The 13,155-nt window shown below is 40.2% G+C and overlaps 1 protein-coding gene across 2 annotated transcripts in view; it reads right to left on the reverse strand.

Moving 5' to 3' along the window:
• Positions 1-13,155, reverse strand: part of PLCE1 (phospholipase C epsilon 1) — a 274,157-nt gene that overhangs the window by 24,037 nt on the left and 236,965 nt on the right. For both annotated transcript variants that reach the window (XM_010368132.2, XM_030940806.1), the window contains 2 exons: positions 9,225-9,356; positions 4,582-4,872 (listed from right to left, as the gene is read on the reverse strand). In XM_010368132.2, the coding sequence (XP_010366434.2) occupies positions 4,582-4,872; positions 9,225-9,356 (423 nt within the window). The remainder of the gene's footprint in view (positions 1-4,581; positions 4,873-9,224; positions 9,357-13,155) is intronic.

Genomic DNA, 13,155 nt, shown 5'->3' on the forward strand with positions numbered 1-13,155 from the left:
CCCTGGGAGCGTAGATTCAAGTTGCCCTGAATATATGCTCCCTCTTCTGTATACTTAAAATCATCTCTAGATTACTCATAATACCTAATCCAGTGTAAATGCTATGTAAATGGTTGCCATACTGTATTGTTTAGGGGAAAAAAAAACCAAGGAAACAAGGCTGTATATGTTCAGTGCAGATGCAACCATTCATTTTTTTAATGAATATTTTCAATCCACAGCTGGTTGAATCCACAGATGTGGAACCCAAGGATATGGAGGGGCAACTGTACCTTATTTTATACTAAATTTTAGAAAGGAATAATGGCTTATCTCTAAACCATGCAGACAATTGTATGGACAATTCTTGCTATTTCAAATGTAAGATAAGAATCTTAATTATACAAGAAAGAATAGGAGAATAGACAGAAAAACATGCTTTTCCTTGAAATCTCAATTTCATCCCGTAAATTACAATACATCTACTTCTTTTTAAAAAATTATAAACATGAAAAAAATCACATCTGATTGACATCATGTCCACAATCCCCTCAATCATAAACATCAGGAACCTTCAGAGAAGCTTTGAGTTTTTTGTTGCCAAATTTTATTTGTTACAGTACTTTGATGAACAGTTGGATTCCTGCACTGTTTCTAGGCTCTTACACACTCAAATGCTCACCTGATGGTGAGCTCAATAAACAGTAACTATATTTTTTTGTGATCATGACATCAATCTCAAGTGATTTCAGTAGCACCGTGTCTATCCTAATAGTTTTCCAAAACTTTAAAGCTGTAAAGCCAAAACTCTAAAGCTATTATTAAAACGTTGAAGTTTTAAAAAAAACTATTTTATTTTACTGTTTTAAGTTCTGGGGTACATATGCAGGATGTGCAGGTTTGTTACATAGGTAAACATGTGCCATGGTGGTTTGCTGCACCTGTCAACCCATCCCCTAGGTATTAAGTCCAGCATGCATCAGCTCTTTCCTCTAATGCTCAATTTCTTAACTGAAATCTAACTTGGTGACCTAATATGCAAAAGAGATCCACGTAGAGCCGCACAGTTTGAAATAAAGGTGGGACCTCAAATCTAGCCCTCTTGCTGTCCCCTGGACATGGTCCCAGAACTTCATCTGGGGCTATAGTTTAAAAATCATCATTCCAACCAAGTGAAAGAGTATGCACAAATCAGTGTAACCCTGCTACACCTCTGAAACAATGCACATAATGATAGATCAAGCATACCATCGCCTTGATGGTCTTCTACTCATTAAAATACTCTGCATTATGTAGACACCATTCACATAATGTTTATCCTTCTATTTGAGGATTGGAAAAGTCTGTCATTCAAAAAAGCTTAATAAATTCTTTAAAAAAAGAGGTTTTTCTTTTGACTAGGGTTTCATGTTTACACATGGTAAGGTACTGTTCTGCCTCAGATGCAAAGAACTTAGAGGGTCTGTTGCCGGCAATAACCAGGGTTTGCATACCAGCCTCAGGTCAGTTTCTAAACTCAAGAGTTGGTTTTATTGAGTGTTGATCTGGGAAACTCCTAGTTCCAGATCACTTCAGACCTCCTTGGAGTTGATGGAACTAGCAGAAAGCTTGGGAAGGGATGGCCATAAGTCCATGGACACCCACTTGGAGCATCAGAATCCCCTGAAATCCAGGAAGTCGCAGAGCAGAAGATCCATGAAACCTCTTGGGAGGTTGGCCCTGGGAGGGTTTCTCTGCTATTTGGTTGGGGTGCTTCATGGATAATCAAGCACTTCCTAGCCTGGAAATTCTTTTCAACAATTGAAAAATGGTGTTTCAGTTGTTGACTCTTATCAATTTATTGGATCTATCTATCTATCTATCTATCTATCTATCTATCTATCTATCTATCTATCTATCTATCTCTTTTTCTTTTTTTTTGAGACAGTGTCTCACTTTGTCGCCCAGGCAGGAGTGCAGTGGCGCAATCTCATTTGACTGCAATCTTTGCCTCCTGGGTTCAAGCGATTCTTTTGCCTTAGCTTCCTGAGTAGCTGGGACTACAGGCACATGCTACCATGCCTGGCTAGTTTTTGTATTTTAGTACAGATGGGGTTTCATCATGTTGGTCAGGCTGGTCTCGAACTCCTGACCTCAGGTGATTCACCTGCCTTGGCCTCCCAAAGTGCTGAGATTACAAGCATGAGTCATCGTGCCCAGCCCCATCTATATATTTTTTGAGACAGAGTCTCGCTCTGTCACCCACGCTGGAATGCAGTGGTGCAATATTGATACCCTGCAACCTCTGCTTCCCGCTTAGTCTTCCAAGTAGCTGAGACTACAGGTGTACACCACCAAGCCCCACTATTTTTTTAAAAAATATTTTTAGTAGACATGGGGTTTCACCACGCTGGCCAGGCTGGCCTCGAACTCCTGGCCGGAAGTGATCCACCCACCTCGGCCTCCCAAAGTGCTGGGATTACAGGTGTGAGCCACTGTATCTGGCCTTACCTATCTGTTTGAATTTGCAATTCAGAGAAGTAAATACTTGGAAAAGATCTTGACCAAAAATCAAGAACCACATGTTCATATTGCAGTGGGGCTGGTGGAGATAATCGGCCTCAACTCAGAGTAGCAAGTGTTTACTGAGCATCTACCGTGTGCAAAGTATTAATATGAAATCAGGCTCTACCCCCAGTTTGCAGAAATGAAGACCACTTGTACAGATGAACACACGGATACTCCATGTTGCTTGTACTTTGTCCAACATGGGGAGATGTTTAATCAGCACACTGAATGGAGACAGGTTATGTGATAGCACCTTTTCCTGGTTTGGAAGATTATGCAGAGAAATTTGAGGATGAGCCACCAGCACAGTCATTTGATTGGGATGGCTTAAAGATGTACTCTCAATCCCAACTTGATTTGGAATAGAGGCAAAGCCTTTAAGGGTGAGTCGAGGACAGGCAGCTTTAGTCGGTACTTCTGGACAGCAGGGTGACCCACGGAGTGGCAGCTCCCTGTGTCCCCTTCACCTGTGGCTTCCTTTTGCCATCAGTGGAGCCAGTGTGTCTATACCAGTCCTGGCACTTCTGGAGAAAGGGCACATCCAAAACGAAATGCACTTCCATTTCCTTGAGAAAATCTTTTGATAGTGACTTCAGTTTACTTAAAATATGCTGGTATAATAACCAATGGCACCAGGTGGACACAGGACTACAGACAGGGCTAGAGATGTGAACCCACAAGCCACTCAGAAAAGAATGAACAGAAATAGAAAATAAAATTTTTACAACTTTGAAAGTATTTCATGATTATTTCCATCTGCGAGCCCAAATCATACTGTTTTCATAACTTATCAAACACACTCAATGATAGCTAACCTTTGTAGCATGCTCTCTATGTGCCAGACACTATGCTAAATATGGTACTTCACTGGCATCATCTTATTTAATTTTAACTGAAAGAAGCACATATAACAAGGGCAGAAACACGACCAATATCTCTAATCATATGTCTTTGGGGTCATCCACCAATGGGTGTTGTTGGCACCAGTGCCAGGTAGCTAGCTGGTCCCAGAGCTAAAGCTGTGGTTTGACCTCAGCTGGAGACAAGGCCATACTGTGATTTGTGGTTCAGCATGGTTAGATGAGACTGGATTCAGTTCACGTGAGATGAATGATAACAGCTGACTGCCGCTTGACTGTTCAAGGGAAAAACTATGGTTTAGGAATGAGTTTTTAGGAAACATTTATCTACTCTTTCCTCACCGTCTGTAGCTCCTCTCCTCCCCCATAACCAAGTGGAAACAAAATGCTTTATCTTTTAAATTTCCAGACTCCTTGAATTTCTTAGTACAAGTCATCCTACCTTCAACAAATTAACCAATTTCTGCCTTGGTTTGCTCATCTGAGAAATGGCGAACATAAAGGTACACAACTTTAGGGCTGTTGTGAAGATTAGATATTACGGGGTCAAGAACTCAGCGTGCTGCCTAATGCACAGTGAGCGTGCAATCAACGGCAGCTTCTACTCTGGAGTTTTAGGCCTCATATCAGAGTCTCATTGACTGTGGAGAAACATGATCACTACTTACTCTGTTCATGTACTTCACATACTTGTTTTCCTTTTGCTAGCTACTCTTAGGGCACAAGACCATTATTCTCCATCTCAATTCCAAAAGGATAAGAAGCTAAAATGGTTTTAATTTGCAAAGTGGTTGGAGCGACATTACTTTTTGATTGCAAGAACAACTCTGTAGTGAGACAGGTTAACTAGGTGGTGTTAGGAAATCCCTGCTGCAAAAAGAGCTTTAAACATAAACCAGGCATGGGTCTGTCAAGAGCAGCTTGGTGTTTGAAAAACTGCATTAAAAAAGGGGAAGGACCAGGAGACCTTACAGGCCCCTTCAAGGTTCTTCAAGGTTCTTTTCTATCACCTTAATCTGAAACATCAGAGGCACAATTCAGTATCAAATTCACTTCTCTTTTCCATCATCATATTTTTATTCTCACATACGATGTGCCCCAGTCTGGAATCTTGCCCATTTGAAAAAATGTTGTCAAACTGCATTTACTGAAATGTAAGATGCAAAGGAGAGAGGTGAGCATGCAGGCCCCTTACCATCGGTCTGGTAGTTGAGTGCCACGAGCTGTATCCCATGGAGCCAGAACATGATGGGGTTCGGGTTGGAGGAGTCGATGCGGGTGGCAGCAGGGTAAGTTCTCAGCAGCTGACAGGCGGTATGCTGGATCAGTTTCTGAGAATACCTGCGACACAGACGTTTGGCGGCATTTTCATTCAGCGACGAGATATGATAACATTTAGGAGTTCTAATGATAGCACTGAGGGATGTGGTTGGGTTGAGAGGGGAAGAAGATTCCTCCCAGGTCTGTCGAATGCCTTCACAGGAACCTAAACCCCCCAAGAAATTAGCCACAGATTAGTGTAGAAAACTTTAAATATTTTAGTAAGATAGACCTTGAACAACATCCCAGTAAACAGTCATAGCATATAAACCACATCAGAATACCTCTTGGATTTTACTTGTGAGTTAGCTTGCCACTTTGAAAAAACATGGTGGCTACTTAGTTTTAAAATGAGTGTGGTGGCTGAATGTGCTGGCTCATTCCTATAATCCCAGCACTTTGGGAGGTCAGGGTGGGAGGATCGCTAGAACCCAGAAGTTCAAGACCAGCTTGGGCAACATGGTAAGAGCCCATCTCTACAAAAAGTAAAGAACAAAATAAAACCAAACAAAAAAAACCCCACAAGAAACAAAACAAAATGAATGTAGCAACATCAGTTTAAATTAAAAAGCCTGGAAGTCCTTTGCCTCAGTACTTCATCTGGGTTGTGGTATATTTGCACAAATAAACAATATATGTATAAAGATATTCATGCCAGCAGTTTTTCATAGGAAATAACAAAATCAAATCAAACCCGGAAGCAACTCAAATGTATCAGTGAAGAAGTGATTAAATAAATGACAGTATATCCATGCAGTGGCTCACCACACAGGCATTAAAGAGAATAAGGAAGCTATATGTACAGAAAATTATGTGAAAAGTTACAGCAAGTATAAAGGTTATACACGTATGTTTGGTTATAGAGGCATACTTTGTTTTATTGTGCTTTGTTTTATTGTACTTTGCAGATACTGCGCTTATTTTTTTTTTTAAACAAATTTAAAGTTTGGGGCAGCCCTGCCTCCAACAAGTTTATTGGTACAATTTTTCCAACAGCATGCACTCACTTTGTGTCTCTGTGTCACATTTTAGTGATTCTTGCAAAATTTCAAAATTTTAACCATTATTATATATCTGTTATGGTGATCTGTGATGAGGGATCTTTGATGTTTTATTGTAATTGTTTTGGGGTGCCATTAGATGGTAAACTTAATTGACAAATGCGCGTGCTCTGACTGCTCTACCCACCAGCCCTTCACCCATCTCTCTCCCTCTCCTCGTGCCTCGCTATTCTCTGAGACACAACAATACTGACATAAGGCCAATTAATAACCCTACAATGGCCTCTAAATGTTCAAGTGCAAGGGAGAATCACACATTTCTCACTTGAAATCAAAAGCTAGGCTGGCCACGGTGGCTCATGCCTATAATCCCAGCACGTTGGGAGGCTGAGGCGGGTAGATCACCAGAGGTCAAGAGTTTGAGACCAGCCTGGCTAACACGGTGAAACCCCGTCTCTACTAAAAATACAAAAATTAGCCAGGCAGATGCACCTGTAATCCCAGCTACTCGGGAGGCTGAGACAGGAGAATCACTTGAACCCTGGAGGTGGAGGCTGCAGTGAGCTGAGATTGCGCCACTGCATTCCAGCCTGGGCAACAGAGCAAGACTCCACCTCAAAAAAAAGAAAGAAATAAAAAGCTAGGAATAATTATGCTTAGTGAGTAAGGCATGTCAAAGGCCAAGACAGGTCAAAAATTAGGCATCTTGTGATAAACAGTTAGCTAAGTTATGAATGCAAAGGAAAAGTTCTTGAAAGAAATTAAAAGTGCTACTCCAGTGAACACACAAAAGATAAGGAAGCCAAACAGCCTTATTACTGATATGGAGAAAGATTTAGTGATCTGGAGAGAAGACTAAACCAGCCACAACATATTTTAAGCCAAAGCCTAATTGAGAGTAAGGCCCTGAACTCTCTTCTGTTTTATGAAGGTTGAGAGAAATGAGGAAGCTGCAGAAGAAAAGTTGGAAGCTAGCAGAGGTTGGTTCATGAGGTTTAAGGAAAGAAGTCATCTCCATAACAAAAAATCAGCAAGTACTGATGTAGAACTACAACAAGTTATTCATGAGATCCAGCTGAGATCATTGATGAAGGTGGCTACATTAAACAACAGATCTTTTTTTTTGAGATGGCATCTCACTCTGTTGCCCAGGCTGGAGTGCAGTGGCGCGATCTCAGCTCACTGCAAGCTCCACCTCCCAGGTTCACGCCATTCTCCTGCCTCAGTCTCCTGAGTAGCTGGGACTACAGGCGCCCACCACCATGCCCAGCTAATTTTTTTTGTATTTTTAGTAGAGACGGGGTTTCACCGTGTGAGCCAGGATGGTCTCAATCTCCTGACCTTGTGATCTGCCCGCCTCGGCCTCCCAAAGTGTGGGGATTACAGGTGTGAGCCACCACGCCTGGCCAAACAACAGATTTTTAATGTAAATGAAACAGGCTTCTATTGGAAGAAGAGGCCACCTAGGACTTTCATAGCTAGAGAAGATAAGTCAAGGCCTGGCTTCGAAGAAAAGGCTGTCTCTCTTGTTAGTAGCTAATGCAGCTGGTGACTTGAAGGTGAAGCCAATGCTTACGGACAGTTCTGAAAATCCTAGGGCCCTTAAAAATCACACTAAATCTACTCTGCCTGTGTTCTGTAAATGGAACAACAAAGTCTAGATGACAGCACATCTGTTTACAGCATGATTTTTCATGTCTGCTAACACAGTATCCAGTCTGCAGCCCATGGACAAGGAGTAATTTGAACTTTTAAGTCTTATTTAAGAAATAAATTTCATAAGGCTAAAGATTCCATAAGTTGTGATTCCTCTGATGGATCTGGTGAAAATAAAATGAAAACCTTTTAGAAAGAATTCACCATTCTAGACGCCCTTAAGAGCATTCATGATTCATGGAAGGAGGTCAAAAGAGCAACATTAACAGAAGTTTGGGGGAAGTTAATTCCAAACTTCATGGATCACTTGGAGGGGTTTAAAACCTCAGTGGGGGGAGTAACTGCAGATATGGTGGAAACAGCAAGAGAACTAGAAGTGTAGCCTGCAGAAGTGACTGAATTCCTGCAATCTCATGATAAAACTTGAATGGATAAGGAGTTGCTTCTTAATGGATGAGCAAAGAAAGTGGTTTCTTGAGATGGAATCTACTATTGGTGGAGATCCTGTGAACATTGTTGAAATGACAACAAAGGATTTAGAATATTTCATACATTTAGTTGACAAAGCAGCAGCAGGGTTTGAGGTCTGACACCAGTTTTGAAAGTTCTACCATGAGTAAAATGCTATCAAACAGCACTGCATGATACAGAGAAATCTTTTGTAAAAGGAAGAGTCGGATGATGTGGCAAACTTCACTGTTGCCTTCTTGTAAGAAACTGCCAGACATCCCAGCCTTCAGCAATCACCCCCCTGATGAATCAGCAGCCATTAACATCAAGGCAACACCCTCCACCAGAAAAAAGATTATAACTTGCTAAAGGCTCAGATGATTGTTAGCATTTTGTATCAATAAAGTATTTTCTATTGAAGTATGTACATTTTTTAGACATAATGCTATTGCATACTTAATAGACGATGGTATAGTGTAGACATAACTTTTGCATGTACTGGGAAACCAAAAAATTAATGTGACTCACTTTATTGTGATATTCACTTAATTGTAGTGGTCTGGAACCAAACCTGCAATATCTCCGAAGTATGCCTGCATCCTATTTGGATTATCTTAAAAAGGATCTTATTTTTCTTGAACAAAACACAATAAACTTAACAGTGGTTACCTCTGGAGAAAAGGACCAGGACATTGAGTGGAAAGGAATTTTAATAATACTCTGTCTTGTTTGAGTTTTTAACTATGAGAATTTATTACTTTCATAATAAAAAGTAACTAGAAATAAAATAGCCATATATTCTGGAGTTATAATGGTGAAGAGAACAGTTCCAAGAAACCACTAGAATGTTCCAAGGTGCCTCTAATTTTAACTCGTGAGGTAAACACTGCTCAAACATCTTCAGTGAAATGTTATTTTTATTTTTAATTTTTAAATTTTTTTTGAGACAGAATCTTGCTCTGTCGCCCAGGCTGGGGTACAGTGGTGCGATCTCGGCTCACTGCAACCTCTGCCTTCTGGGCTCAAACGATTCTCTTGCCTCAACCTCCCTAGTAGCTGGGATTACAGGTGTGCACTAACACACTTGGCTAATTTTTGTATTTTTAGTAGAGACAGCATTTCATCATGTTGTCCAGGCTGGTCTCGAACTCCTGACCTCAAGTGATCCACCCGCGTTGGCCTCCAAAAATGCTGGGATTACAGGCACGAGCCACTGTGCCAAACCTGAAATGCTGTTTTTAGTACGTTAAAAGTGTAAATTAGCAATTACAAAAATTTATACTATACTTAGACAATATTGACGTTCATGGAAAAAGAATTTAAAAATTCAAGGGAAGTGCTTAGACGGTAAAATATCTAAATGATCCAGCATGCAGAATCAAGCAAAGATATTGTAAGAAAGTGACTTTACTTTTTCCAGATGTTTTGTTAAATGATGCTGTCTCCCCTGGGCTCATTCTGCCCGGATTGTTGCCAAAAATGGACTTCCTGCTTTTCCTTTCCTTTCCTCTGTTAGAGCCAGATGCATTTAGAGTTGACAGTCCTGTTCCCATAAAATGAAAATAAATAAGCCAAAAACTACAAGCAAGGCAACTCAACATTTTCCATCCCCGTTAATGTTTATTTTGAAGTCCTACTACTCCCTTGGAACCTAGTACAGAAACCCTACTAGCAGTTTTTGTTCTGTTAATAATAGCACTGTAGGCAATTGAAGCAAAGTTTTAAAAATCTCTATAGGCAAATGCAACAAGAACTGCCTGCTTATCATAGAATGACCACAAAATCACACACACACTTAGCTGATTGTGCATCAGAAAGATTTTGAAAAACTGCATGAAAAGAAGGTGCTGTGGCCAGAAATGATCAGGGGCTAATTATTTAATTTGGAGAGATGAAGGAATGGTTATTCCTTGAGTTTTAGTATCATGCTGTCTAAGGTTCAATTCCTACTGGTATTAGCCTTGACGTAACACCTCCTTCTTTGTTCCTCAGTTTCCTTATCTACAAAATGTGTGTAATGATAGGAACTCGCTGATAGGGTTAGTCTGAAGATTAAATGGGAAATATGGTGATAATGATGTTGCATGGCTTCTCTTTCTCACTCCTGGTCTAACCACTCCCTGGATCCTTCATGCCTGGCACAGTGCCTGGTGCAGAGCAGGAACTGAATACACATTTGCTGAATGAGGAAATGAATGCGCACCACATAGACCTGGCTCCAATGTAAAAAGAGTGAGCTGAAGGCACCAGTGAAGCCAGAATTGCCTCCAAATTGTTCCCAGTGTCGTAATTGTACTTTTGGAGAGTAATTCGCTAAGCTGAAGCAGCATTCAGGAGGTCCTCTTTCCGATGATGACACCCCTTCCAAGAACATCATCAGAGGAGACAGGATAGAATAGTATTTAAGAGCCCACACTTTGGAGTGAGACCGCTGGGTTTAAAATCTGTTCTTAGCAGGGCAACCTCACACAAGTTACTTAACTTCTCTACATCACTCCCTCATCTATAAATGGGCTGTGGTTAGGAATAAACAAGGTAATATAGTAGTGTGTCTTGTTCAGGGAAGTGCTCAGTCCATAGTAGCTTTTATTATTATAGCTTAACGTGGGGCTTTTAAGGTGTTTTTTTCTCCTCCAAAGTATTCATAACAGCAAACATGCACAAACTTAGACTATTGAGTTCTCATGCCTTGATCTTAATATTTGTGTACATTTTGCTCTTGACACAATTACTTAATAATGGATTTTCTCCCAAGTAAAACTGATGAGGAGGCCAGGGGTAGAGGCTCTGTTCATTCTGGAGTTTTGCATGTATCCTGCCACATGTCAATATCTTCTACCAGTATGTGGGTATCTCAGTGAAGAGCCTGGTTATTCTTTTGGGATGGGGAGGGGAAGAATGTAAACAAGGGCTGAGTGATCAAAAAAGGGGAAGGATTTTGAATGGTGAGAAGGGGTCCAGAAAAATAATGAAGAAGCAACAAATGAACCTTCATCTACCCTGTTGGCTCACTTACCAATAACGACATTTCCAGAAAGCTGGGATTACAGGTGTGCACCACTACACCTGGCTAATTTTTGTATTTTTAGTAGAGACGGCATTTCACCATGTTGTCCAGGCTGATCTCGAACTCCTGACCTCAAGTGATCCATCCGTCATGTTCCAGCCGATGTGCTAATCACACTAGATACTTTATTGCTAATTTTTACAGCAATCCTTTAGGTTAGGACTGTTACACCCCTTTTACAGATAGGGAATCCCAGGTGCAGAGCAGCTATAATACATAACTGTTCAAGTCAAGGTCATGGAGAGACAGAGCTGGGATTTAAATCCACACGGTTAGCCTGGTGGCTGCCTCCCTTCCTCTGCTGAGTCTCTAGTTAATTTCAGGGTTTTCCTTTCATCTGTGTTTTCCCTTGCGATTGTGAATGAGAAAGCTTATTTTAGATATAGATGTTGGAACATCTGACGTGACTAAAGCTTCAAGATAGAAGTTTGAGCAGAAGTCATCTAGGTATTTAGGAATAAACCAACTCCAGAACCAGATGCAGTGGTGCACACCAGTAGTCCCAGTGACTTGGGAGGCTGAGGCAGGAGAATCACTTGGGCCAGGAGTTTGAGGCCAGCCTGGGCAACTTAGCAAGACTCTGTCTCTAAAAAGAAAAAAAATTACTTAAAAAACAAAAGAATAAATTAACTTCAGTGCATATGATGGCATCTTCCTTCAGAAATCCTAATTTGTCTGGAAGCTTTGAAATCAACTCCCTAACTAGACAGGCAATGTACATTGATTAGCCACAAAACAACATTTAGGTCAACAGACCATATATATGATGGTGGTCCCATTTAAGATTGTACTGGAGCTGAAAAATTCCTGTCACCTTCTGCTGTCCTAACATGATAGCATAACACATTACTCAAGTGTTTGTGATTAGAGTGGTGTAAACAAATCTGCTGCACTGCCAGTCATATAGAAGTCTAGTACATACAATTATGTACAGAACATACTTAATAATAAATATGTTACTGGTTTATATATTGACTATACTATACTTTTTATCATTATTTTAGAGTATACTCCTTCTACATTACGTGTGTGTATATACATATATTTAAGTTATATATATATATATACACACACATATATATGTTAACTGTAAAACAGCCTCAGGCAGGTCCTTCAGGAAGTATTCCAGAAGAAAGCATTGTTATCACGGGAGATGACAGCTCCATGCTTGTTATTGTCCCTGAAGACCTTCATAGGAGAAGATGTGGAAGTGGAAGACACTGATATTGGTGATCTTGACGCTATGTAGACTGAGGCTTATGTGGGTGTTTGTATCTCAGTTTTTAGTAAAAAAAGTTTAAAAAATAAAAAAAAATAAAATGAAGTAAAAAAATTAAAAATGGAGAAAATCTTATAGAATAAAGAAAGCAAATGTCTTTGGCTAGAGTCACAGAATGGGGGAAAATAAAGGAAAAAAAAATAAGATAGAAAATGGCTGTGTGCGATGGCTCATGCCTGTATTTCCAGCACTTTGGGAGGTGAAGGCAGATCAGTCCAGGAGATCAGCCTGGGCAACATAGTGAGACCCTTGTCTCTAAAAAAAAAAAAAAAATTAGCCAGGTATTGGTGGCACATGCCTGTAGTCCTAGCTATTCAGAAGACTAGGGTGGGAGGATCACTTGAGCCCAGGAGTTCAAAGTTACAGTGAGCCATGATTCTACCACTGCACTCCAGCCTGGATGACAGAGCAAGGTCAGGTGTCTAATTAAAAAATAAAAATAAAAAAAGAAAGAAAATATTTTTATACAATTATACAATGTGTGTGTGTTTTAAGCTAAGTGTTATTACAAAAGAATCAAAAAGTTAACAAAATAAAAATTTATAAAATAAAAAGTTACAGTAAGCTAAGGTTAATTTATTTTTGAAGAAAAATTTTTTATTTATAGATGTAGTGTAACCTAGTATACAGTGTTTATAAAGTTGATAGTCATGTACAGTAATGTCCCAAGTCTTCGCATTCACTGACCACTCACTCACTGACCCACCTAGAGCAACTTCCAGGCCTGCACGCTTCATTCATGATAAGTGCCCTATACAGATGTACCGTTTTAAATTTTTCATGCCATATTTTTACTGTACCTTGTCTTTTTAGATATGTTTGCATGCACAAATACTTCTCATTGTGTTATACTTACCTACAGTATTCAGTACAGTAACGTGCTATACAGGCTGGTAGCCTAGGAGCAATCAGCTCCACCATTTAGCCTAGGTGTGTAGTAGGCTACACTGCAGCTTTGTCTAAGTTCACTCTATGATGTTTCGCAATGACCAAATA

This window comes from Rhinopithecus roxellana, chromosome 11 (genome assembly GCF_007565055.1).
Source record: "Rhinopithecus roxellana isolate Shanxi Qingling chromosome 11, ASM756505v1, whole genome shotgun sequence".
In the NCBI taxonomy this organism is placed as follows: domain Eukaryota; kingdom Metazoa; phylum Chordata; class Mammalia; order Primates; family Cercopithecidae; genus Rhinopithecus; species Rhinopithecus roxellana.